General features: G+C 46.4%; 9 protein-coding genes across 9 annotated transcripts; 4 read left to right on the top strand and 5 right to left on the bottom strand.

Moving 5' to 3' along the window:
* Window positions 1–246: 246 nt before the first annotated feature.
* On the top strand, window positions 247–9,678 carry LOC117579261. Its single transcript, XM_034265054.1, has 6 exons — window positions 247–980; window positions 6,747–6,978; window positions 7,155–7,299; window positions 7,488–7,608; window positions 7,672–8,345; window positions 8,410–9,678. Exons 1-6 carry the CDS (start codon window positions 901–903, stop codon window positions 8,997–8,999), a joined length of 1,842 nt encoding a protein of 613 aa, XP_034120945.1. The 5' UTR covers window positions 247–900; the 3' UTR covers window positions 9,000–9,678.
* LOC117579270 (heat shock protein 67B3) lies at window positions 9,459–22,522 on the top strand. The gene is made up of 2 exons (XM_034265066.1): window positions 9,459–9,469; window positions 21,822–22,522. Exon 2 carries the CDS (start codon window positions 21,918–21,920, stop codon window positions 22,506–22,508), a length of 591 nt encoding a protein of 196 aa, XP_034120957.1. The 5' UTR covers window positions 9,459–9,469; window positions 21,822–21,917; the 3' UTR covers window positions 22,509–22,522.
* Window positions 10,250–11,328, bottom strand: LOC117579268 (heat shock protein 27). The gene has a single exon (XM_034265064.1). The coding sequence runs from the start codon at window positions 11,233–11,235 to the stop codon at window positions 10,558–10,560; it is 678 nt and encodes a 225-aa protein (XP_034120955.1). The 5' UTR covers window positions 11,236–11,328; the 3' UTR covers window positions 10,250–10,557.
* On the bottom strand, window positions 12,280–13,132 carry LOC117579272 (heat shock protein 23). The gene has a single exon (XM_034265067.1). It carries the CDS (start codon window positions 13,029–13,031, stop codon window positions 12,477–12,479), a length of 555 nt encoding a protein of 184 aa, XP_034120958.1. The 5' UTR covers window positions 13,032–13,132; the 3' UTR covers window positions 12,280–12,476.
* LOC117579262 (heat shock protein 67B1) lies at window positions 15,320–17,275 on the top strand. Its single transcript, XM_034265055.1, has one exon. It carries the CDS (start codon window positions 15,463–15,465, stop codon window positions 16,990–16,992), a length of 1,530 nt encoding a protein of 509 aa, XP_034120946.1. The 5' UTR covers window positions 15,320–15,462; the 3' UTR covers window positions 16,993–17,275.
* LOC117579269 (heat shock protein 26) lies at window positions 17,529–18,400 on the top strand. The gene has a single exon (XM_034265065.1). It carries the CDS (start codon window positions 17,636–17,638, stop codon window positions 18,245–18,247), a length of 612 nt encoding a protein of 203 aa, XP_034120956.1. The 5' UTR covers window positions 17,529–17,635; the 3' UTR covers window positions 18,248–18,400.
* On the bottom strand, window positions 18,457–19,347 carry LOC117579267 (heat shock protein 22). Its single transcript, XM_034265063.1, has one exon. It carries the CDS (start codon window positions 19,286–19,288, stop codon window positions 18,686–18,688), a length of 603 nt encoding a protein of 200 aa, XP_034120954.1. The 5' UTR covers window positions 19,289–19,347; the 3' UTR covers window positions 18,457–18,685.
* LOC117579273 (heat shock protein 22) lies at window positions 19,643–20,531 on the bottom strand. The gene has a single exon (XM_034265068.1). The coding sequence runs from the start codon at window positions 20,328–20,330 to the stop codon at window positions 19,797–19,799; it is 534 nt and encodes a 177-aa protein (XP_034120959.1). The 5' UTR covers window positions 20,331–20,531; the 3' UTR covers window positions 19,643–19,796.
* Window positions 20,803–21,534, bottom strand: LOC117579276 (rhodanese domain-containing protein CG4456). Its single transcript, XM_034265072.1, has 3 exons — window positions 21,202–21,534; window positions 20,990–21,149; window positions 20,803–20,929 (listed from the first exon to the last, which is right to left on the bottom strand). The coding sequence occupies exons 1-3, from the start codon at window positions 21,320–21,322 to the stop codon at window positions 20,875–20,877; spliced, it is 336 nt and encodes a 111-aa protein (XP_034120963.1). The 5' UTR covers window positions 21,323–21,534; the 3' UTR covers window positions 20,803–20,874.
* Window positions 22,523–23,462: the final 940 nt, after the last annotated feature.

Below are 23,462 nucleotides of genomic sequence, written 5' to 3'. Positions count from 1 at the left end.
ATGGAAGATCAATCAAATAAAAGAAAGTCATGAAAACTATGTAATCTTGTAGAGAATTTATTGATGAAGTGGATAAAATAATAATTTCAACGCTGCGAATCCTTACTAGATAGTACTATTAAATAGAACAACACAAAACGACGAATGTCGGTATACTTAAGGTATATTTGTAATATGAAAAAGTCGATTTCGGTATAGTTCTGAGGGTCGTGCGGTATTTATTATTGATAAATCCGCGGTCACACTGCATACTCAATTCGCCGCGGACGTAAACAACACTGAATTTAGATAATTCCAAAATCCAAATCCTAGTTAAATCAGGATGCCCTTTGTGTTTAATTCGTAGTTGACAGTGAGAAAAATATATACAATTTGTGAAAGCAATCAGATAATGGGTCTGTAAGCATTGTGACACAGCCCCAACAAAGGGGAAAATATCAATACCAGCGAAGAAAATAAACCATTCTTTGTGCAGCAGCAAAAGTATATAATAATAGACGCACCAACACAAACACGGTGCCCAGAGCCAAAGAGCGTTGCGTTGAGCCTCAAAAGAACATAAAAGTGCTGTATATTGTGTCCGTTTGGCAAAAATCGAAATAAACCAACCCAGAGAGCCAGTGAAATTGGGAAAATATCAAGCTGCGTTTGCTATAAATAAAGCAGCAACAGCAGCAGCAGCCAGAGGACGACAGCATCTGTTTATCATTGAAAATAAACAAAGGCCCAGCCAGCCAGCGCGCATCAAAGACAAAGACGAGAGAACTGAACCCTAGGGGTCGCAGCCCCAAAGAGAAACAGCCCTAAGTCTGCACGACTATGCGATACCCTGCAGCGATCTCCGACATCTAAAGAGAGGAGTACGCGTCCCCCATCCATTATCCTAGGACCGGACGAGCAATGCCTTGCGAGAACGCCAAAACGTCTTCAGACATCGAGCATGTGGATTGGAACTCCGGCCAGCACTATGCCAATGTCAGGTGAGTGTCTTGCCCACCATCCAATCTTTTTTCAATCCCTGCCCGAGTCGTGCCCTTGACATGGCCAAAGTGTCGCATAGTTTGGCGTGCAGCGACAAAACATATTCATTACGACTAGCAGCCAGCAAAATAACCCTATAAATTATTCTGGGGCCCACATTCAAGTACAACTGAAAACGGAAATAAGTGCATGCACGCAATTGAATGGGTCTTGTGGGTGATGGGTTATTCTCTTCTTGGCACTCGGATTGGATCGGTTCGGACCGCGGCCATCAGCCATCAGCCATCGTCATTGTCCATTGTTTATTTATAGCTGGGAGAGAGAGACGACCACGAATCGTTCGGGGAGTCGAAATAATTGTGTTTTCTCAACTGATTTCGCTGATAATTGAGTTTCATTTCGGATTCTATTGAAAGCAATGGAGTCAGGTCTTTTTTGACTCTGGATTATTCCCCCAAATATAAATTTCTTAATAAATTAAAGCACTCATCCAGCTGTGACAATCAAAACATTATAGTTATGACATATAGTAGATAAGAATGAGACCCCTTTATGATTTTCCCAAAAAAAGATTATTCATAAGCGGATGTAGTCGTTTCCATTTGCTCCATTTCAAATAAAATGTATAAATCCATTTAATTGCGGTTTATAAACTAACATTTATCGCCTTCTAATGACAACCATTAAGTGAACACTTAATAATATTCGTTGTGGGAGCGAGAGATTAAGCAATCGGGCTCCGATCTCCCCACAGATCGGCTCCAATTGAAATGCAAAGTACTTGGATTTATTAAGTTGTTTAAGTGTCAAGGGGCTGGGAACCTGGCGCATGCCGCTTGCTATCTGGTTGACTAATTGCTAATTATTTGCGATTTATATAAAGCTTATTCATGCCTCTGCGGGTCAACACTTTCGCTCGGATTTGCATGCCTTAGCAAATGTTTGCGAGCCTCGGAAGCGAATAGAACTGGGTAGACGCGTACTCGTATATTTGCCAGTCATAATTATTGCACTCAGATAGCCGCTGTGGGAGCTGTGACGTTTTAATCTAGGCGGACACGAACCCGTCAACACTCTCTCTGTGCAAACGGTGCTTATCACCCAGGCACGGCACTGCACAGCCACACATCACAAATCTAATCTGTCGTTGAGCTGTGGAAATGTGTCTGTTTCTCGCTCTCGCTCTCGCGCTCTTGTTTCTGTTGAATAAATATTGGCAACTGTTGTGGCAGTTAAATGCATATACCTATGTATACATTATGCATATATATGAGTATGTACATATGTGCGAACATGTTGCACGGCCAGAGCTTTGGCTTGGGCAATTACGTCCAAATATTTACAGAGTATAATGAAAATGTAAAGTAGAGTGGAGCGGTGCGGTGCGCAGCGGGGGGCATACAGCTGATAAGGCTCCCGCAAACTATTGTTGTATGACACAGACAGAGAGAGAGAGAGAGAGAGAGAGAGAGAGAGGGTGCAGGTACAGTGGTACGCTGGAACATAGGGCACTATAAACTATAAAGTTCTCTATAGCAGCATGACCATTTACGATACTTATTTGTTATCACAAAAATGGAAACAATGGATAACAATTATCATTTTCATATAGATTTTTATGGTAAAGTTGCTACAATAAAAGCACCAGAAACAGTGTGACAGTGTCTTCGTTAGGGAAGTTCCACTGTACAGTCAAATAGGTTGGCCAAACAAAGGAAACTCCATGTGCGCACATTATACTTGGCGCCCCCATCACGCTCTCTCCCTCTCGCTCACCCGCTCTCTTTATAACTTTTGCATTAATTGCCCGGCATTACCTCGAACTTAAACCAGTTGGAACTTAAAAATAAGTTTCCGAAACACAGGCACAGCACACAAAAAATAATGCGCAAAATATCAAAGCGCTGGAAAAAACCAAAACAAATCACAAAGACAGTTGGATCCGACTCTGGGACAGACTCCTCACCCCAAACAGTCTTTATAGCACGATTATTGGTCGGATCTGGTCGGTCTGGGCAGGGGCGTAACTGGAATGAAACTGAAAACAAAATGCGCTAATTTAGTTGCAATTAAATTTGAGTACTAAGTTAATCTCTGCCCGAAATTAGACAGCTTGATGGAGAAGCAGAGATTATAGAACAACTAACGAAGAGAAAGTGCCGATAAGGTAGATACAATGATGGAATGGTTATACCCACCGTTTGGTTTGCTCAACATCATCGTCATCGTACCTGAAGCATTTCGTAAATACAAAACGTATCAATAATCCGAACAACTCTGCTGATTATTTGCTGTTTTTATCCAGCGATAACAGTGGGAGATAGCACAAATATACACAATGTTGTGCGTTTACTAGGCTCGATTCTCCGTCTGTTGATTAACCAACAACCACGTATGATTGATAGAATAGAAGGATCATAAGCGCTACCTTTTGGTAGAGTTAAATCTGTCATTTGAGAGATCTAATCTATAATTTCTTACATTTCTTACATGGGTTGTTTTCCTATTTTTATTGATATGTGAAATGTATTTGTTTCTGATAGTGTGTTCCCAGAATTAAAGAATAGATTATGTGCTTTAAATAGAGGACTGATTTCCTTGGAAATGCGAAAAGCGACTGTGGGGCAAATGGGAAACCAAATCAACAGAAAGAAAAGTGCTTAACTGCATTTCGCAACGGAAACCCAAGACCCGTAGAGGCAAAACCGTTTCGTGTTGTATTATTTTTTCGACTTTTGTTGAAACCCTAGCTCCCCCACCTGCCTTGCCTGTCTCCTCTCGTGGCGTAATGCGATAGCATTGCAAATGTTTGTTTTGTCCGTACTTATAGATGCCCTTTGATAAAGTATAATATAAAAAGCTAAGTGTTATATGAAGTGCCCAAGGGGGCGAGTAGAGCGAAATTGCTTGAAAAGTAATGACCCGCGATCCATGATAAATTTTTCTGGGAAATACGACTGTTCTCTCACGTTCTGTATAATGCCGAGTGATCGAACGTGTTCATATGTATGAAAGTTTATTTATATTCATGCATTTGAATCGGCCTTTCCAATCTAATTGCGTTGAAAATTTGTGGAGTTTTTTGAATTGAGTTAAGGGCCTTTTCCACTTTTCGAGGAACAATATATGCTACTAAGTGCTCATGGACCAAGAGGTGAGAAGAAGAAACAGCTGCCAGCGACCGTCTGGAGCCACCCAAAAGCCTAATGAAAACGCATTGAAATGTTATTGTGGCGTCTTTGGCTGGCTGGCATCCATCGAAGCAGAAAGAAGGGCCCTAAAAGGGATAACTATCTAAGAGGCGGCAGACATATGTACGACCTACACTGAGGGAAATTGCTAGTTTAAAAAGGACAAATTGAAGACACAATGATGTCACTTCTATAAGCCACCGTATGGACAAATAAATGATGCAATTTTTTCGAAAGCTGCCCAACAAAATGCCTAGATTTCATATCTTCATTTGCCATAAAAGTACTGAGGTTTCTTCGAGTGTATATGTACTTTATTTGTGTACTTTATGAACTTAAGCTTGGAAGCTCCTTTGCGGTATAGGCCACAAATGCTATTCATCGATCCAAGGACAGTATATTGACTCGAAACACGAGCATTAGACAGAGGGAGACATGTCCGCACATCCAACTCTACTTTCATGTCCATGTCCATGACCATGTCGCTGCTGACAGCCACAACAAATGTGTTTAGTAGGAGCCTTTGCTTTTGCCTTTGCCTGGGCTTTGGCTCTTACCATTTGTCCATTTGTCCTGTCTGTCCTTCGACTCAATCACGCACTTGCGGGCTGAACTCTAAAATATAAGCAGACACAAGTGCCACCACATACACAAAGAGAGAGTGGAAGTCATGGGAGATGGAAGTAGATAAAAGCTAGAAAGTAAAAGTTCTCTACCAGCCACTGGCCCTTACTTAGATTAGATACTACAGTTCCGTACACACACACAGGTAGACTGGTTCACAGTTCACAGGTGGTGCTGTAGGTGGTGGTGGTGGGCGGGCGTTTGTTTCAGCCATAATGATAGGGCGGCCAACAAAGGCTAATTGCCTTTGTCCAGTGGAGAACTTGCCACGCAACCAAAGGGAAACCTCAACGAGGAACTTGCAAGAGTGAATGCTCACTGACGAAAGGCAAAAGGGGAAGACGATGGAGGCATGGGGCACTCATCTGAGGTTCATTCCCACACACATGCTAATCAGGCAGCCATCGAATCAAAGCCCCATCGCAAAGTTCAAGTAATGCTTTATAAATATGCATTTGATTACATTTTGGTTTACATATTGTACATATGTATTATGTATGCATGTGATTGAATGTACACGGACTTCTGGTAGCATTTTTTAGAAGAGAGTTTTGAACAGAAATATATCTTCTTGAAATGCAAAAGCAATAAATAGGCAAAAAAACGTATTTCAAAGTATTTCCGTTTGCAAGATCATTTATTTCAAATAAATCAATGCCAAAAAACTAGTATACAACAATGCAACTTAAGCATCACTCTAGAGTCTAGGCTCTAGAGTCTAGAAGTTTTTCGTTGCTAAGTATTATCTTCAATCTGTACATTGTATTTGCATTTTTAGTAGGAAGTCATCCTAATGGTTCGTTGAACTTTCGCTCACTTGCTTCGATTTAGTCTTTGTACGTGAATGTATATGGATATGTAAACAGATTTCTCTTTATGGAATCTCTATATTTCGACTGAAATTCGACATACAGAACTAATGGCTAACTGAACGTGACTTCTATGCATGTTCTTTGGCTGGAAAAAGGAAAGAGTTGGCAGCTGCCAAATCTGATTCATTCGAAGCCACAAAAAGCTTTCAGTCATATTTCTTCCAACATTATTCAGACATATCAGGACTCCCCATCATTTATAATAATTTATGCTTTAAAAATGAAGGCAAAAAATGCGAATGAATTTGGTTTGGCTTATCAGGCGTAATGATTTTTTATGCGCATATTCTTCCAGGGTGTTGTGAGTTGTACAGTGGGTTTCACAGCCATAAGAACAGCTTCACCCCAGACTTGTGTTAATTCTGCGGAATTTATTTGTTCATTAAATAATCGCCATTTAATTTGTCATCAGTGTTGTATATTTAATGATTACGTTAATGGAAAAAACTGCATTTATTCGTTAATGGTCGCCATTCGATTAGTTAATTTATTCCATAGTTTATATTCCTTTACTCAATTTAATGAGTTTTCATAATTGAATTTTGCTAATGGCTGACTCAACCTCTGGAAAACGTGAATGTCTTATTCGAGCAGTGACTGAATTCGACGACAACAGATAGAAACATGATTATTAATATCTTTTTGATGACTTAACTAATCTCAAAATTCCACAACTCAATGTATTTCTGCAGAATTCATTTAGTTTGAATATTTGAGGCATATATTTTGCCTTGAATTATGACTTAAATACTGCTGAAACGCACTGTCCATTCGCTTTGCAATGTAATTGGCATAATGAGGTTAATATATGAGTGTAACAGAAGCTGAGCCATCACTCATTTTCAATTCCAATACAACGCTGAAAGGGCAACGGACACAAAGGCCTCCTTGACTCATGCACCCACTCCAAAGTTTGCCTTTTTGTGCTGCCAATCAAGGCAGATAAAGAGAGGAGATTTCTGTTGGAGAGCACCCCTTCTGGTATTGGGTGGAAAGAGGGTTCCAAATGTGGAATTCACTTCATACATTTCATAACATTACAAGCAAATTAGTAATTATATTCTAATTTATATTTCAGATTCGGTTCTGGCAGCAGCCAGGCCTCGCAAAACAGCGGTGACATCTGCCGCATCTGTCACTGCGAGAGTGATCCTTTGAACCCCTTGCTGACGCCCTGCTATTGCTCCGGCAGCCTCAAGTATGTGCACCAGGCATGCCTGCAGCAATGGCTTACCGCCTCCGAGACGAACTCCTGCGAGCTCTGCAAGTTCCCCTTCATCATGCACACCAAGATCAAACCCTTCAACGAGGTAAGTGCCCGGTTCCAGTTTCCATTTGAATCCGCATCTAATTTATTTCATTTCGTTTTGGCATTGTTCTGGCTTCGGCTGCATCGATTGGACTTGGACTCTCGGATATGATATGTGAATGTTGATTTCTGTGTGCCTGCGTCTCCCCATTGCGGTTGGGCTCGTCTCCATTGCAGTGGCGCAGCCTTGACATCTCCGGTATTGAGCGGCGTCGCCTCTGCTGCTCGGTGCTGTTCCATTGCGCGGCCGCCCTGTGCGTCATCTGGTCGCTGTGTGTGCTCATCGAGAGGGCTGCAGACGATGTGCAACGTGGTCTTATTGGTACGACTCGATTCGCAATTCTTTGCCGGAGCTCCAGCGTCAGGTTCACGCGGGTCAAATAAGTGCACAGAATATCTGTAATTGTGTAATTGTTTAGCTCTCCCGTGAACCGATCGCTGGACTGTCATTACTGAAAACTGCTTTTATGTAGCTTATAATTACCCGTTCTCTCTCTGTGCTCGTTGTAGATTGGCCCTTCTGGACAAAGCTGGCCGTAGTCACCGTGGGACTCACCGGGGGCATCGTCTTCATGTACATCCAGTGCAAGGCCTATCTGCATCTCTGCCATCGCTGGAAGGCACGCAACAGGTCAGCATCACGGATCCCTGTCTAAATGTCCACTAACGCAACTTCTTTTCTATGCTTCTACAGAATCCTGCTGATTCAGAATGCGCCGGAGAAGATCCATCCATTGGCACCGCCTTCACCAGTGGCCGCCCGTCATCATCAGCATTTCAGTGAGCCCCTTTCACATGTTGGGACATCCAGTGGAGCGGTGGAGATCAATGCCTCTGGCTTGGCTGTAGCCCACGCCCCGCACGATTCAAACTGTGCGGCATTGGAGAGCGGTGCTGGTGCGGGCGGTCTCAGCCAGCAACAGAAGCAGTTGCAACAGCGGCTGCTGAATGCCTCGCCACAACACATGCTGCAGTTGGCCGCAGAGCTAGAGGTGCCGCACAGCAGCAGCAGTGCTTGCACTCAAACCGAGGACCCGCTGGGACAGCGCCAGCTACTACCGGGCCAGCCACTGGGTCAGGTGGCGGTGGCCGCCAACATTGAGTGCTCGCAGTCGCAGCATAACTACGACCGTGACTGGGCGCTGGACGATGTGGTGTCACAGATCTCCTCGTTTCGGCCCTGTCCCCAAGGATCGGGCAGCATGACGCCGTTTCACGACTCTATACACAACGTGCTGGAGCACTCGGAGGGCTCGAGTCGCGGCTCGGCCACTGATTTGTGTGTCGGCTCGCGGCAGGATCTCAGTGCCAGCGGAATATCTACAGACACGGGCCGCGAGCACGCCCTCCAGCTCAGCAGCTTCAGTGGTGAGTGGATCGTCCTCTTTTCTATCAAAAACTCTTAATAATGTATATTGATCTCTGTTTGCAGGCAGCGGGGAACAGAAGGCGCCCTCGATCAGCTCGGGGGTGTCGCATGCCGTGGCCAACGGGCTGGGAGGATTCGTATACAAGCCGCACCAGACAAAGCGCTACTCTAACTCGTCCATCTTTCTGGAGAACCGTGATATGCTGAACGACCCGAGCGTGGGCCTGGACAACGCTGTGCAGCCGTACGACTACAGCACGCCGCCAAAGATAGACTACCGCCACTCGAGCATACTGGGCTCGGACCACCCCATCGGCTGCTGTGCCGCCGACTGTCTGGGCAAGGGCGATGGTAAGGAGGAGCTGCGCCGCTACTCTGACCCCAAGCTAAAGGCTAGTGCAGCAGACACCGTTCTGGACATTGACCTGCCCACGTCGCCACTGTCGCCGCCAGCCGCCTACGCTAGCCAGCATCCGCAGCCCACTCTTGTCATGCACCGCTCCTTCGACAGAGGTGTGAACGGTTCCTGCGCTGGACCGGACGGCAGATGCAAGGGACACAGTGCCGCCGATGCCCAAATGGATCGTTCGCGCCTCTTCTTCAAGTCGTTGCCAAATCTCAGCAGCAGCTGCGAGAGTCTCATCAAAAAGTGATTGAAGCCCCCCCTCTAAGAGCTCTCTATATACCCTCTATACCCTTCCCTTGCCGGAGCCCCTTTGTTCTCAAGTATTCATCGCTGGTCGAAGCCGACCAACGATCCACTATACAAGATATCCACAGCTAAAGATGGACATGTTTCTTTTTATACCGCACACGCCCTGCTTTAACGAATTTTGCCAAGCGGAGGATCCACTTAGTTATTCTTTTGGTTTTACATTCTATAGCAAACCCCATAAACAATTTGAGACTGCAAAGAAAACCACTTAAAGGAAGATAAATACTGTACGATACGATAAGAGCCGGTGTGGAAAGTGTTCTTCATTTGGACAGAATAAGAATGTGTGGAATATAACTAGTTTTAGTCGCTAATATGTCTCTGCACTCGTGATCCACAAACCCCAAAAGCACATCCAACATCCCACACATGTACGCCAGACATTTCACTTGAGTTCCACAGCCCGCTGTCCAAAGCCAAAAAAAAAGATCCACAAAAACCAACAAACGAAAGTTATATTTAGTACGAGATGGAAAGATGGAGAAAAGGAAGGAAGATCGAAGGATCGTCATGGTCTGATGATGTAAATTGTGTACTTTGTTTCTTAACTTCTAAGTCAAATGAAATTTTAAAAATTGATCTGTGATTAAGCGTCATTGAATATACATACATAAATGCAACGTACATCCGTACATACATACACACATAAATGCAAGCATACATATTGACAACAAGAACTACAACAAACTGCAGAAGTATCAACATTTTTACTTAACAATAAAAAAACAACAGCAACATGACAACCACTAAAAGCTTTTTCGCGGTTTAACATGCAAAGCCATGTGAGCCAGAGAGCCTGTCTACTGCACTTAGTCTCCTCTCTCCCCCGCTAAACACTCCCGCTGAAAGGTATGAATGAAAGCCGTTTTAAAAATATAGAGACATTACAGTATATACTTATGATCGCTACGAGTTGCGACGAGCATAGAAACCTACAAACAAAAAGGGACAACTAAATTTTTTATTATGTACTAAATATTTAAATAAATATGTGCAAATGATTACATTATTCAAATGGAGAATTGTGTTTTGGTGTTGGTGCTCCAGACAAGGAGAGCGAAGGAGGTGGAAATAAATAATACACTAGACAACTGGAAAGTATTCTCTTTATATTTTATTTGATTACTCACAAAAAAAAATGCAAAATTCTCTTCGAGTGTTGCTGCTGTTCTGTTACAAAAAAAGGTATAATATCAAAGCGAGAATCGTACTCTCCATTAATCATAGATACATATGTATATTCGTAGCCTAATTATAGCGACTAATACAAAGCGTTTATTACTTAATGGGATTTTAAAATCGCTTAACACTAAAATGTGATGACAAGTGTGCCTTTTATGTGTATTTGTGTGTTTGGGCGTGTAATATGATGTTTGTGTCTGTTCTGTTTGAGAAGGTCTAACGGCATCCTTTTAGTCTTGCACTCTCCGAGCAGCTCTACAACACTCCGCTTTCGCCAGCGAAACCTCTCCCCCGGTGCTTTTTATACGCCCTGTCTACTTTCCCGTCTCCATCTTTTCGCCAGCGCCATTTTCGGTCTTGCCATCGGCGGCGACTGCAGCTGCAGCCCCCTCAGGAGCCTTGACGCTCAAGTGCGCAGGACCGGTTTGCTGGATCTGAACGATGCGCTCTGGCTTGGGTTGCTCCTTGCTGGGCGGCGGGGGCGCCTTCAGGGTGAGCACGCCGTCCGAGGAGACAGTAGAAACGACCTCGTTGGGATCAAAGTCCTTTGGCAGAGTGTACTTGCGCACAAAGTGGCGCTGAATCATGCCGTGTCCGTCCTCGCGCTCCTCATGCTTTCCCTCGACCACGACCGTCTTGTCTACCACTTTCACGGTCAGCTCGTTGGGCTTGAACTGCGACACGTCCATGCAGACCTGGAAGCCATCTTTGCCAATGGCAGGCAGCAGCGAGTTCTGGCCTCCGCCAGACTGACGACGTGGCACTAACTGATGGGGATGTGAATGGTGGTGACTGCGCTCGTACGGTAGGAAGCGGCGGCGCCCTAAGGAGGAGCCGTGGTGAGGCAGCACCAGACGTGGACGCTGGAACAGATCGTGGGCATGGACCCCGAATCCAAAGTCATCCTCCAGAAAGTGATCCCACTCGTTGTAGGCGCCGCGGTAGTCATGTTCGAGCTCGCGGGCCAGGCTCAGTAGCGGAACAAGCGACATTTTATTTATATTTCTTTTAAAAAAAAAAACTCTTTGTCTGGGCTAAAACAAACTCTCACGTTGAGGCTTTTAACATGAACTTCTCGAATGCAACTGTTAACGGTCGCCCTTTACGTCGGCCTTTTATACCGACGCTCTGCTCACGCACACTCGTGCAAGCAACAAGCTGTTTTCTTGTTCTCTCTCGCACTCTCTCGACGCTTCGCGCTCTTTCTGGCACAGCCGGCACCACCACAATGCCGGCAGTTGTCTGTGTGTGCGTGAGAAAGTTCTTGAAATTTCTGAGAGTTTCTATACACAAGTATGTGAGGAAACGCAAACACGTTTATTTAAAGCATTTTCTTTTCTTATCGGAGTTGTTGCAAATTCAATTGTTTAAATGTTTATGGCACGTTTGTGCTGCTGTGTGCGGTGCAGCCCAGTGCAGTGATATTTTCTGGAAGGTTCATTGAACCGGCGCAGTCTTTTTTGTACATATGTACTTATGTATGTATGTACATACATCCGTGTTCTCGCATCGGTGGGATTCTTTTTTTGTTCGTGCAAACATGTTTGCAGCTACGGCTGCTGCTGCTGAGCGAAGTGAAGCAGAATTTAAAAAATATGTGCAGTCAGTTGCAGTGGCAGCTGCAATGGATGTATGGATGCATTTCAACTTGAATAACCCACATACACACACACACACACCCACTCCATATTCACACATCGAAAGTAACAGCAGCTGATGTACATTGGAAGGCAAAAGACTGAGTAAGTATATATATACATATGTACATACTTATGCATACATAAATATGTATAGAGACATTCAGAGAAAAGGGCTTTATATTGGGAAATGTGTTTTTCAACATCTTTAAGTCATTTACATGCATAAAGGCAGCGGCGGTAGCATCAGCTGATTGTGTGGTTTAGAGAGGGACGACGAAAGCAAGAAATGCACAGTCTCGTCCAAAATATTGGAACATGAAATCGGATGTAGTGCACACCCACATCCGATGATATGGGCCCTACTACTCATTCAACCCAGAAATAAAAAATGATGAATGTTTATTTTAGGTGTTTATTTATATATTTGGTAGTCTTAGGAAACCAACGCAAATTACAGTATTTTTTTTTAAATGCAGGTTACTGCAGGACACTCCTTATAACTAGTGCGAGTGTCCAGGGATAGCTACAGCATATAAAACAGATTATGGTCTTTGAATATGAGATTAAATCTAAAATGGTGGGAGCTGCTCCACTTATTTTTCGGTGCCGTTGTCCTGCTCCAGCTGCTCGTTCTGCTTGATGTTGAGGTGGGCGGGACCCACCTGCTGGATCTGCACAACCCGCTCGGCTCCCTTGTCTTCAATAGCCGGTGGTTTGGGAATGCTCACGGTTAGAACGCCGTCCGATGATAGGGTGGAGGCCACCTTCTCTGCATCGTATCCTTCGGGCAGAGCATAGCGCCGGATGAAGTGGCGTGTGATGTAGCCGTGATCGTCCTCGCGTTCCTCATGCTTGCCCTCCACCAAGACAGAGCTATCCTGCACCTTGACACTCAGCTCACTGGGCTTGAAGTGGGCCACGTCCATGGACACCTGGAACCCGTCCTTGCCCACTTTCGGCACAACTCCCGAGGAAACTCCTGCACCCAATTGTTTCTCCAGTTGGCGCAGCTGTTGCTCCATAGGTCCGGCCAGCGACAGGTAGGGATTGCCGCGGCGACGCTGGCAGTAGTAGGGCTCGTAGAAGGGCACCATGGACATGCGGCCCAGGTCGTCGGCGAGGCTCAATAGTATCGGTAGGCTTGCCATTGTTCCTTATTAACGGTTCTTTTCGGTAGTAGTGTTTAGATAAGACTTTTTTTTCTGGCTAACGTTTTAACGGTTAGACGGTTTGAATTCAACTGATGCCGGTCGAACGAAAGCGCCGGCTATTTATACTCTCACGACAGCACAGCACAGCTGGGTGGTGGCAGCTCCACAGCGGCCGCAGTGTGCGTGTGTGTTGTGTCTGTGTGCGACCTGTCAACGTCTAGAAACTGCACGAAGCTTCTATCTCGCTCTGGCAGCACAAAATGTTCTCGAAATCGCAAAAATTACCCATTATCTGCCCCATGAAAGCGAGAGTGTCGCAGGGAAAATGATAAGGGACGATGAGTGTGGCATCATGGGCCAAGTGGAATGGAATGATAAGTCCCATCATCAGAGGCCCAGCTAAATATTATGTACAACGCATATAGGATGTAAGGGCAAAGGCCGCGAAGGATAAAGGTTCTGGATTATTCTGGAAGCTTTCGGTGCAATTTAATACATTTTTTATGTCCCAGCGCTTCAGCAATTAACTTTAGTTAATGACTAAGAAAAGATAAATTAATTTTGGCAGACTATTACTTTGATTTTGACCGTAAAACCCTGAACCATGTCAAAGGAAATATCCAGAAATTTCTCGATGGGTATCTATTACATACATACATGCATATGCCAAGAGAGAGTTGTAGAACATTGGGATAGAGTGGAAGATAAGAAAAAACGTAAAAATATACATATTTATGTATGTACATATGTATGTATGTACATATGTATGTATATGAAATACACTTGGATGCAGAAATTTGCACAGATGCATACATACATATGTACATATTTACATTCATGTTATTATTTGCATCGTTTATTTATTCTTGGTTTATAATTGTAAAAACTTGTAGAAATCGAAAATTCCAGAAGTTTCTGGTAAGGACTATTAATTTAACACAGCGAATATTTGAGAATTTGTAAAAATTTTAATTCCTAATTGCATAGTTTACATACATACATATGTACATCGTGCCACAAGAAGCAACGTACAGTCCAATCCAAATACATATGTACAACTCTTTCCTCCGATATTATATCATCAGTGACATTGTTCTTTTCGCTGAGACAGTACAGTAAAAGGAAAATGTCTATTCCTGAAGGTAACTTTGTTTGTTCTCGGATACACTGTTTCCCTGCAGTACATATGGGGCAAGTAAATAAATACATATATATGTATGTACATATGTTCATTTGTACATATGTATATATGGATATATAGCAATCTCTTATTGCTATTCTACGGATACACACAACGTGAACTCCCCTCGGCTCCTGGATGTGCTCGCATTTAATTGTTGCCAGCCATTCAAGACTCGACTCTGTACTGTGGAGTCTGTCTGGCTCTTGTCTGGGCAGAGTGTGAGTGTGTATGTGTGTGTGCAACCGGTTACCCACACCCACAGGCTTACATATGTTTGTACATATTTATGTGGAGATGATGCATAAGAGGCACACACAGTTGCAAACTCCTATGTAATCGTACGTATATACTCCACTCCAGACGTCGTGAGTGCGCATGATTACGCGACGCCGCCCCACTCCGCCACCCTGCCCTACCCCACCGCACCACACACAATCCACACACAGACACTCGACTGCCTTCCAGCAGAGCGAAAACCAGCTGTTGTTGTAGTTGCTCCATTCGCCGGCTTCCCAGCCCGGCACGAGACTTTTTTTTGTGAACCCTCTCAGCTGTTCGTTCGCCCGGCATCGGAAATGGAATTCAGCTGCAGCACTACATATGTACATGAGTATGTGTGTCTACTTATGCACACACATATGCATGTGGATATTTGCATTACATATAGAGATGATATCTCCTGGGGTAAAGAGACCGTCCCCCTGTCTCAATGGAGAGCCGGTTTACCCTGCTTCTGCCGGTCCAAGGCTGGTTTTTTTCGGCTGGAATACTTTCTTTGTTCTCTTTAGTCTGCGGAAAAATATCTGAAAGAGGCATTCGGGCATCGAATTTCTATCTGGTGGGACGACGACGACTAATGTTCAGTTCCGCCCTGAAAACTGAGCACTGCACATAAAGAGGGGAAGGGCAATCCCAGTTTGTCCCCCTCTTGGGAGGGTTTCTATCTTTTTGCATGGGTCACAGATAGATAGACAGAGACGACCACAGCGGCGGCGGTGGACTTCCAGGCCAGACCTTTCCTTCCAGACTTGACTGTTTTCCATTCAGCGCTGCACAGCCGCTTAAAAGCGCCGGCATTCAGCCATAAGCCCTCAAACGTAATCCAGTTAGAGGCGAGAACGGATCGCGCGAGTGCAGCTCCCAGTCAGGCCCGATTCCAACTTAAAGTCCAAATCCAAATCAAAACCTAACTGCCAGAGCAGAACAGATTAAATCCCAGATACGGAATCGGTTTCGTTGCGGAAAATGTCGCTAATACCGTTCATACTTGATCTGGCCGAGGAGCTGCACGACTTTAATCGCAGCCTGGCCATGGACATCGATGACCTAGGCTTCGGTATGTATCCACTGGAGCACCAAGTCCAGGCACAGACGCAGACGCACTCCCACCCCTACGCCCCACAGCTGAGCCGCCCCGCCCTACGCCTGGGCCTGGGATCCAGCCCCACGACATCCTCTTCGGTGCTGTGGGTGCCCATCAAGGGGCAACATGCGGCGTCACCAGCAACGCAGCATCGCCATCATCCCTACAACCGGGTGGCGGGTGCAAAGACTGTCTGCTGCAATAAGTCGCTGCTGGAGTTGGAAAAGGAGTTGGGGGAGAAGGGTAGTGGATCAGGTGCGGCTACAGGAGCTGGAGGCACCACCGCGACCTCTCCGGCCACGTCCAGCAAGTCGGCCTATTCCGTGGTGAACCGCAACGGCTTCCAGGTGAGCATGAACGTGAAGCAGTTCTCCGCCCGGGAGCTCACGGTGCGCACTATCGACAATTGCATCGTGGTCGAGGGCCAGCACGACGAGAAGGAGGACGGTCACGGGGTCATCTCGCGCCACTTCATCCGGAAATACATGTTGCCCAAGGGCTTCGACCCGGCCGAGGTCCACTCGACGCTCTCTTCAGACGGCATTCTCACCGTCAAGGCGCCACCGCCCCCTCCACCCGCCAACAAGGCGGGTGTGGAGCGGCTTGAGCGCATCGTTGACATCCAACAGCTTTTGCAGTCGCAGTTGCAGCCGAAGGATGCGCAGACGCCAAAACCGGTTCCGACAGAGGCACACGCACAGACTGAGGCAGAACCGAGGAGTGTCGCCGCCCCAACACCAACAGCAGGAGCAGCAGCCACCCCGGAGAGCAACGGTAATGGCCAGGCAGAGGCTGTAGCTGCTGCTGTTGTCGCTGCTGCCGTTGACGTCGATGCCGACATTGCAGTTCCAGCTGAGGCTGCAGCAAAAGCAGTGGAAACTACTTCCACCACTTGCACTTCCACTACAACTTCCAATTCCAGTGCCAATAATGGCGTGAAGCTAGAGTCCGAGCCCATGGAGGTGGCAACTAATGCAGAGGCTTCCACTCCCAAGGAAGACTCTACTCCCAATCCGACTGCAGCTGTGGTGAGCAGCTCCGAGGAGGAGTCCAAGACCGAGCCCAATGCCAACGACGTAGCCGTGAGCTCTAACAATGGAAGCAGCGGCAACGGCAATACCGATACTGATGTGGCGCCCGTTGTCGGCGAAGATGAAGACATACCCATGGCCACGGCCAAATCGGTGGGGGAAGAGAAGCAGCATGAGAAGGAGCCCGAGAAGGCCGCGAAGTCTAGCAAGGGGGCTGAGGAGCTGGCTGCCGTCGATGCTGCCATACTTCTGGCCAAAAATCAGCCCGCTGCAGAGGTTGGGGAGAACGGGGCAGCCGCAGTAGGTGGAGAGAATGGTGCCTCTGCCGGGGGGGAGAATGGAGCAGCTGCGGCAAAAGCCGAAGAGGTGGCCGCAAAGTGAAGACTGAAAGAAAAAGAAAAGAGAAAGAGAAACATATTATTTTTCTCTGCGTGTATGCGTGAGTTTTATTCGTAAATGTTTCCTGTGTTCTCTTTTGGCAATTCGCTATAAACAGACAGAGAGAGTGGAAGGGAAAGAGGGAGATGATGTCGACTCAATTACTATGCGAGCGAGATAGCAGTATGATTTCCTAACAAATATGTGACAACAACTACAAGTATTCCAGTAAAACTTAAAGAAAAAAAACCACTAATGTACTTACAATAAAAACAAAAGAAGAGAATTCACAGTGAGCGGCGTTGTGTTGCGTTGCATTTTGTTTGCCGGTAACTCTTTCTCTCTCGCACACGAACAACGGGGGAAAAATGTTTGCTCTCTCACACACACACATTCACATCCAACAAGCTTATTTGCTCTCCTCGCTTTTGCTCTCTATCCATTTCTGACTCACACACACACTCCCAGCAATTGCCAGACGCTTCTAGAAGAAGCGCGAGATGGAGGGCATGGCTATAAAAGCTTCGTCGACAGATCAAAGCAGACAAAACAACCGTTGGCTTCCACCGAGTAACATTGCAAGAGATTTTTTCTTTAAAGTTTCAACATAACCTAAAAGTCGATTCAGTTAATTTTATACCACAAAATGGCGCTTTCTACACTGCTTTCCCTGGTTGATGAGCTGCAGGAGCCCCGCAGCCCCATGTACGAGTTTGGCCTGGGCATGCATCCGCATGCACGCCTCATCGCGCCCCAGCGCCATACCATAAACGGCTGCCCGTGCGCCTCGCCGATGTGTGTGTCCTCACCGGCGGGCCAAGTGCTGGCCACTCGTCGCCAGATGGCCAAGAACAACGACATCCACTGGCCCGAGACTCATGTGGGCAAGGAGGGATTCCAGGTGTGCATGGATGTGGCCCATTTCAAGCCGAGCGAGCTCAGCGTGAAGGTTGTGGACAAGTCCATCGTGGTCGAGGGCAAGCATGAGGAGCGGCAGGATGATCACGGCCACATTATGCGTCACTTTGTGCGCCGTTACCAGGTGCCGCAGGGCTACGAGCCGGAGAAGGTCGTTTCCCAGCTGTCCTCCGACGGCGTGCTCACTGTGAGCATTCCCAAGCCGATACCCATCGCAGACAAGTCCAAGGAGCGACTCATCCAGATCCATCAGGTGGGACCAGCCCATCTGAATGTCAAACAGAATGCCGTCGACGATAAAGGCAAGGAGAACGGCTCTGCTACCAGCAATTCCAAATAGAAAAGGCATCCATGCTATGAAGTTCCTGCATTCGTCAATCAACCTATCATTCCCCCACATATCTGTAACCTATTTATTCAAAATGCATTTGTAACGAGCTAAAGACTTGAGAAATAATTTATTAAATATCAATCACCTGGTGTGAAAAATAAATTTAATGTGTTCAACGATGTAAAGTTACCGTAAACCCAACAAAAATATCCTCTTGATTGGCTGTGATATACATATATCGTATTTATTGCGCATTTTATATTACCCACGAGTACAAGTTGTATTTATGTATTTGAATCCAATTGAAAATTCGGCTGCACTTGCCTCTGCCTGCTATTCCAAAAATAGTTCACCTTGAGTTTGGCGCGTTTTTTGATGGTATGTCTGTCCCTTGCCTCGACTGGGATAGGTTTAGAATTGGATAGAGGAAATCTAATTTGGTGCCATCTACTTCCAGGGCACGGCCAGCTTGCCCGTCTCGTGGACACGGATCATGCGCTCGGTCGGGCTGTAGTACTTGGAGGGAGGCGGAGGCGGTGCCTTGATGGTGAGGATTCCATCCGTGGATATGTCCGAGATCACCTCGTTGGCGTTGTAGCCGCGTGGCAGGAGATATTTCCGCACAAAGTGCCGCTCCACCAGGCCGTTGGAGCCTTCGCTCCTTCTGTTATGGTTGCCATGGACGATGACATAGTCGTCGTTGGTCTTGACCACGATCTCGTGCGGATGGAACTGCCGCACATCGATATCCACGCGGAACCCCTTCTCGTCCACATGCACCCGCTCGCCTGAGTAGTAGTTGTCCCACCGCATGGGATAGGCCCAGTCGTAGGGATTGGATTGTATCAGCTGGTTCCTCACACGGCGGGTCACCAGCTCGTCCATGGGCGTCAGCAGGTCGCTTCTGCTACTGTGGTGAGCGGGCCACCAGACTCTCGGATCGTCCCAGAGATACGGGTACATCTGGAAGTCGTAAGGAGCCTGGTACAGCGGACGGGGTCTGTCCAGTTCACGCGACAAATCACGGTATGTGGTCGGCACCAGAGTCATTTCTTTGCGAGATTTGGTAACGATTCGTTCGCTTTCGCGTTCACAATTCTTATAAAATTCGTATTGGCCGTCGTTAGTTCTTTTATAGATGACCGGGTTGGCCTCGCCCAATGTCGGATGCGGATGGGGATGACTCATCCCAGCCGATGCACCTCGGCCAAGTGCAGCGAGCGCCGCGAGAAGGCCGACAAGACACACACGAGCGTGGCCAATTGGATTCGCGTCAAGTGGCGTCTACGTCACCTATGAACGTGACGGGGAAAGGGCCCGGACTGGGGGCGGTATAAAAGAAAGTGTTTTGCTTGATCTACGGCGAATACATGTACCCGCCCCTATAATGAAACAAATCGACAGTTCCTTGGTTCATCGTAATATATTTCCGTAGTTAAACTAAGCTGGAGTACTCGTGGGGCTAACTTATGGAATAGGTTAAAGGTTAAAAGGTTTCACTAGCTTTTCATTCACTTCAGTCAAAATTCATCTCCTTGCATAGAGCATTTTCTCCACCCTACTGCTTACTGGTTTCAGTGCTTCCCTCCTCCACCTGGCCAGCATTTTTCTTGGCCGGAGCTCCAGTTTGTTCAATGGGGACCACACGCTCTTTGAGTGCCTCCTGGACAGCTGGAGGATTGGGAACATTGATGGTTAGGACACCATCGCTGCTCAGGCTGGAGGTGACCTTGTCGGCCTCGTATCCCTGCGGCAGAACAAAACGTCGCATGAAATGCCGCGAGCTGTAGCCTCCGGCGTCGCCCTCCTCCTGCTGCTCAGCCTTGCCCTCGACCAGGACAACACTCTCATCCAGCACCTTGACCTTCAGCTCGTTGTAGTCCTTCACGTCCAGAGTCAGCTGGTAGCCCTCCTTGGTGACAGTGGCTGGAGGGGCAAACTCGCGCTCCTGCCAGCGGGCGATCTGCTGCCAGTTGCGAGGCAAAGCCACGCTCCACACGGGCGGCTCGTGAAAGAAAGCCTGGAATGGCGACACGCGTGGCATCCTGGCCATCTCCTCGGCCATGCGTAGGAACATCGGTAGGGATCTCATTCTGATGTAAGTTTCACTTTATCTGTTGAAATTTGTCTCTCTCTGTATACGAGGTGCTTTCTGTTGACTTGATTTTGTTGAATTGCGAGCCGGCCCTCTGTGTCGGCTATTTATATGTGCCGCCGCCAGTGTCTAGAATCATCCGGAACTTTCTTTGCGGCGCTGCTTCCTACGTCTGATGCAATTTTGAATGGGGTGGTGTGGTGAGTGGCTTCTAGCAACAGGGAGATTCTCTAGAAGGTTTGTATGTACTCCATAATCAGTTTACGGTTTATTAGCATTTATCTCACGCTCTCTCAGTTTTGGTTGCTTCTTGAGGCAGGTCAGTGCTTTCGGCAGAGAGAGCAAATGAAGCGAGTGTTAGTGGAAGCGGGACAACTATCGTTGCTGGCCACAGTGTATATATGTGTGTGTGCTGCTGTGCTTGTATGTATTTGCTAAGCTTGGTGGTGGTAGAAAAAGCTCCAATTTATTTCGACTTTCTTATTTTGATTATATTATGTATCTACGTTGTGTACATTCATTTGAAATCTAACTAATGGATTTAGATACCCTCCTTTTCGGCCCACTCCAGCCAGGAGCCCCGGTAAATCACCACACTGCAAGAGAATTCAATTTATGTATTAAAGCAAATGAGTGACGGCGTCCTGTCTAATTACTTTGAATAACCCTGGGCCTTGGCAATTTTCTCAGCCTCCAGCACCCGTTTTCCAGAGCGGCAGGAGAATATGATCTTGGAATCCTTGGCAGGCTTGTCTCGTCCGTAGCTGGTGTTGAACTCCTTACTATCCAGACACAAGGCTTTGTCCAGCTCGGGCACTGAAAAGTTCAAAGATTTTCTACTGAAACTTTCTACAGACCACGTTCTTACAGGGTATGTTGAGGCTGGCTGGAATGCTGCCCGTCTGCCGCAGTTCTTCCTTCTCTCGGACATCGATCAGATAGGTCTCCGGGTGATTGGTCACGTTCTTGACCTGCTCATAGGTGGCCATGTTCCACAGTGGGCGGATGCGTTCAGCTTGGATGCCAGTCTACAGGGAACTGACTTTCTCGCCGGCACTGAAAGATACATTTTCAGTCTAAAACGTGATTTGTTTGCTTACGTCTGGCTTATCAGTGTGTTGTTTGTGTGCCGTTGTGGTTGACGCCGGTGGGGCCTCTAATTGCCATAGTCTTGTGGTCGCGGTGTTCGAGTTACACACATACAAACGACCAATTTCAAATTCGATATGGATCTGTCGTCCAGACATTGCTGGCTATATACAGAGACTCCATCAAATATCATGGAGAAGTTCCAATACGAATGCTGCCGTCTCCACAAGCCCGCACCAGAATATTCCTCTGTCTGCTGCGACTCCAGAAAAAGCTTTGCAGAACGAGCTTTATTTTCCCTGGCTGGCACTCTCTGGTGCTTATAAAGAGGAGTCGCAAACCCAGGACACTCCACATTTGAGTCGGAAAATTCACGGAAAATTGTTTGCGAAACTGCAGTGTAAACCAACCCTCCACAGTCCCAGGAAAAACAGGTCGTCGGTTCAGTGAACTTCCGCCAGATACAGAATCGAAATTTAGAAAAACTTAGAGAAAATGACAGATATTCCTTTTATCTTGAACCTGGACTCACCAGACTCCATGTACTATGGCCACGACATGTTTCCCAATCGCATGTACCGCCGCGCGCACTCTCGACAGCACCACGAGCTGGATCTTCACACGCTGGGACTGATTGCCCGGATGGGTGCACATGCTCATCATCTGGTGGCCAAGAAGCGCAGCGGAGAGCTGGCCGCTCTGGGCGGCATTCGTTCTGGGGACAAGAAGGGCAACTTTGAGGTGAATCTGGATGTGGGTCTCTTCCAGCCCGGTGAGCTGACCGTCAAGCTGGTCAACGACTGCATCGTGGTGGAGGGCAAGCATGAGGAGCGCGAGGATGATCACGGACATGTGTCACGCCACTTTGTGAGGCGCTATCCGCTGCCCAAGGAGTACAACGCGGATGCAGTGGCCTCCACTTTAACTGAGGACGGCGTCCTCACCATAACTGTGCCGCCTCTGGTGTCCCAGGATGAACCAAAGGAGCGTGTCATAACCATCAAGCACGTGGGCCCGTCCGATCTCTTCCAGAATGGAAATGGCCACAAGGAGCAATCAGCTTCGCCTCCCTCCGAGGCCAAGTAAACAGCTCAGCCTAAAATAAACAGCCGCGCCATCAGCCGCCAAGTGATTTCCCAAGACTCCCTTCTTTTTGTCGTTGCACTAAAAAGACGCAAATTTATGCACCAATCGTACTCATTATTAATTACAAACTACATTTTAAAGCCCAATTTTACCCAATTTTGAGACTAATTAAAATTCAGTATTATTAATAAAGAAATATATAAATGTCGCTCCTTGTTCTTTGACTGTTTCTTGTTCCGTATCCCATTCGTTCCATCAGTGCATCCATATGGCTTTTCAAAAGAAATGCGCAGAAAATGTATAATCAAATGCAAAGTATATCCACAGTTTGTTTACCCATGAAAGCTTAGCCCAACCATTTCCCCAAACGAGCCGAAAGCCTTTTTCGTACATTTTTAATTTGAACTGAAAGGGCGCCAAATCTAGTCACCGATATATATCGAGCTTTCAGTGATGGGAAGTGACTATGGTTCACAAACTAATGTTTCACATGCTTTCAAATCGGTGAAATTAATATTGTGCATTATATTATCCAGTATTCCTCTTCTATCAGCACACGTTGGCAACATAATTTGTATGGACCAGCAACATGCTACGAAAAGTGAGCAGCACTGTTCTCCAACATTTGGCACGGAATAAGCAACATGTAGTTGGAGGGAATTCTCCAATTCGAGGATATCCTGGAATTGAAGAAATGTTGTAAATCTCTGCCTCCAATCAATGATGTTGGTAAGCCATCTCAACAAAATTATGCAGATACCCAAAATATATGTAGTTCGATTTACACATGTATATACATAAAAGGCATATTAAAAACATGTCAGTCTAATATGAAGTCATTATTAATGTTTGAGAGAAGCCATAAAAGTATATTTTAATATTAATGGCAATAGGGCATACAAACGAACTTACTATACCATACATACCGGTTGACAATCAACAAACACTGACGGA

This window comes from Drosophila guanche, unplaced genomic scaffold (assembly GCF_900245975.1).
Source record: "Drosophila guanche unplaced genomic scaffold, DGUA_6, whole genome shotgun sequence".
NCBI lineage: Eukaryota > Metazoa > Arthropoda > Insecta > Diptera > Drosophilidae > Drosophila > Drosophila guanche.
The sequence above is the reverse complement of the archived record's forward strand: the minus strand, read 5'-3'. Positions and strand labels throughout refer to the sequence as shown.

What these genes read in the sequence shown, in the direction of transcription:
- LOC117579261 (XM_034265054.1), top strand. Translation starts at nt 901, where the DNA reads ATGCCTTGCGAGAACGCCAAAACGTCTTCAGACATCGAGCATGTGGAT. An exon ending in CGCTGGAAGGCACGCAACAG is followed by an intron (nt 7,609 to 7,671) that starts GTCAGCATCACG and finishes ATGCTTCTACAG; the next exon opens with AATCCTGCTGATTCAGAATG. An exon ending in CCAGCTCAGCAGCTTCAGTG is followed by an intron (nt 8,346 to 8,409) that starts GTGAGTGGATCG and finishes CTCTGTTTGCAG; the next exon opens with GCAGCGGGGAACAGAAGGCG.
- LOC117579268 (XM_034265064.1), bottom strand. Translation starts at nt 11,235, where the DNA reads ATGTCGCTTGTTCCGCTACTGAGCCTGGCCCGCGAGCTCGAACATGAC.
- LOC117579272 (XM_034265067.1), bottom strand. Translation starts at nt 13,031, where the DNA reads ATGGCAAGCCTACCGATACTATTGAGCCTCGCCGACGACCTGGGCCGC.
- LOC117579262 (XM_034265055.1), top strand. Translation starts at nt 15,463, where the DNA reads ATGTCGCTAATACCGTTCATACTTGATCTGGCCGAGGAGCTGCACGAC.
- LOC117579269 (XM_034265065.1), top strand. Translation starts at nt 17,636, where the DNA reads ATGGCGCTTTCTACACTGCTTTCCCTGGTTGATGAGCTGCAGGAGCCC.
- LOC117579267 (XM_034265063.1), bottom strand. Translation starts at nt 19,288, where the DNA reads ATGACTCTGGTGCCGACCACATACCGTGATTTGTCGCGTGAACTGGAC.
- LOC117579273 (XM_034265068.1), bottom strand. Translation starts at nt 20,330, where the DNA reads ATGAGATCCCTACCGATGTTCCTACGCATGGCCGAGGAGATGGCCAGG.
- LOC117579276 (XM_034265072.1), bottom strand. Translation starts at nt 21,322, where the DNA reads ATGGCCACCTATGAGCAGGTCAAGAACGTGACCAATCACCCGGAGACC. An exon ending in AGCCAGCCTCAACATACCCT is followed by an intron (nt 21,150 to 21,201) that starts GTAAGAACGTGG and finishes TGAACTTTTCAG; the next exon opens with TGCCCGAGCTGGACAAAGCC. An exon ending in AAGGCCCAGGGTTATTCAAA is followed by an intron (nt 20,930 to 20,989) that starts GTAATTAGACAG and finishes ATTCTCTTGCAG; the next exon opens with TGTGGTGATTTACCGGGGCT.
- LOC117579270 (XM_034265066.1), top strand. Translation starts at nt 21,918, where the DNA reads ATGACAGATATTCCTTTTATCTTGAACCTGGACTCACCAGACTCCATG.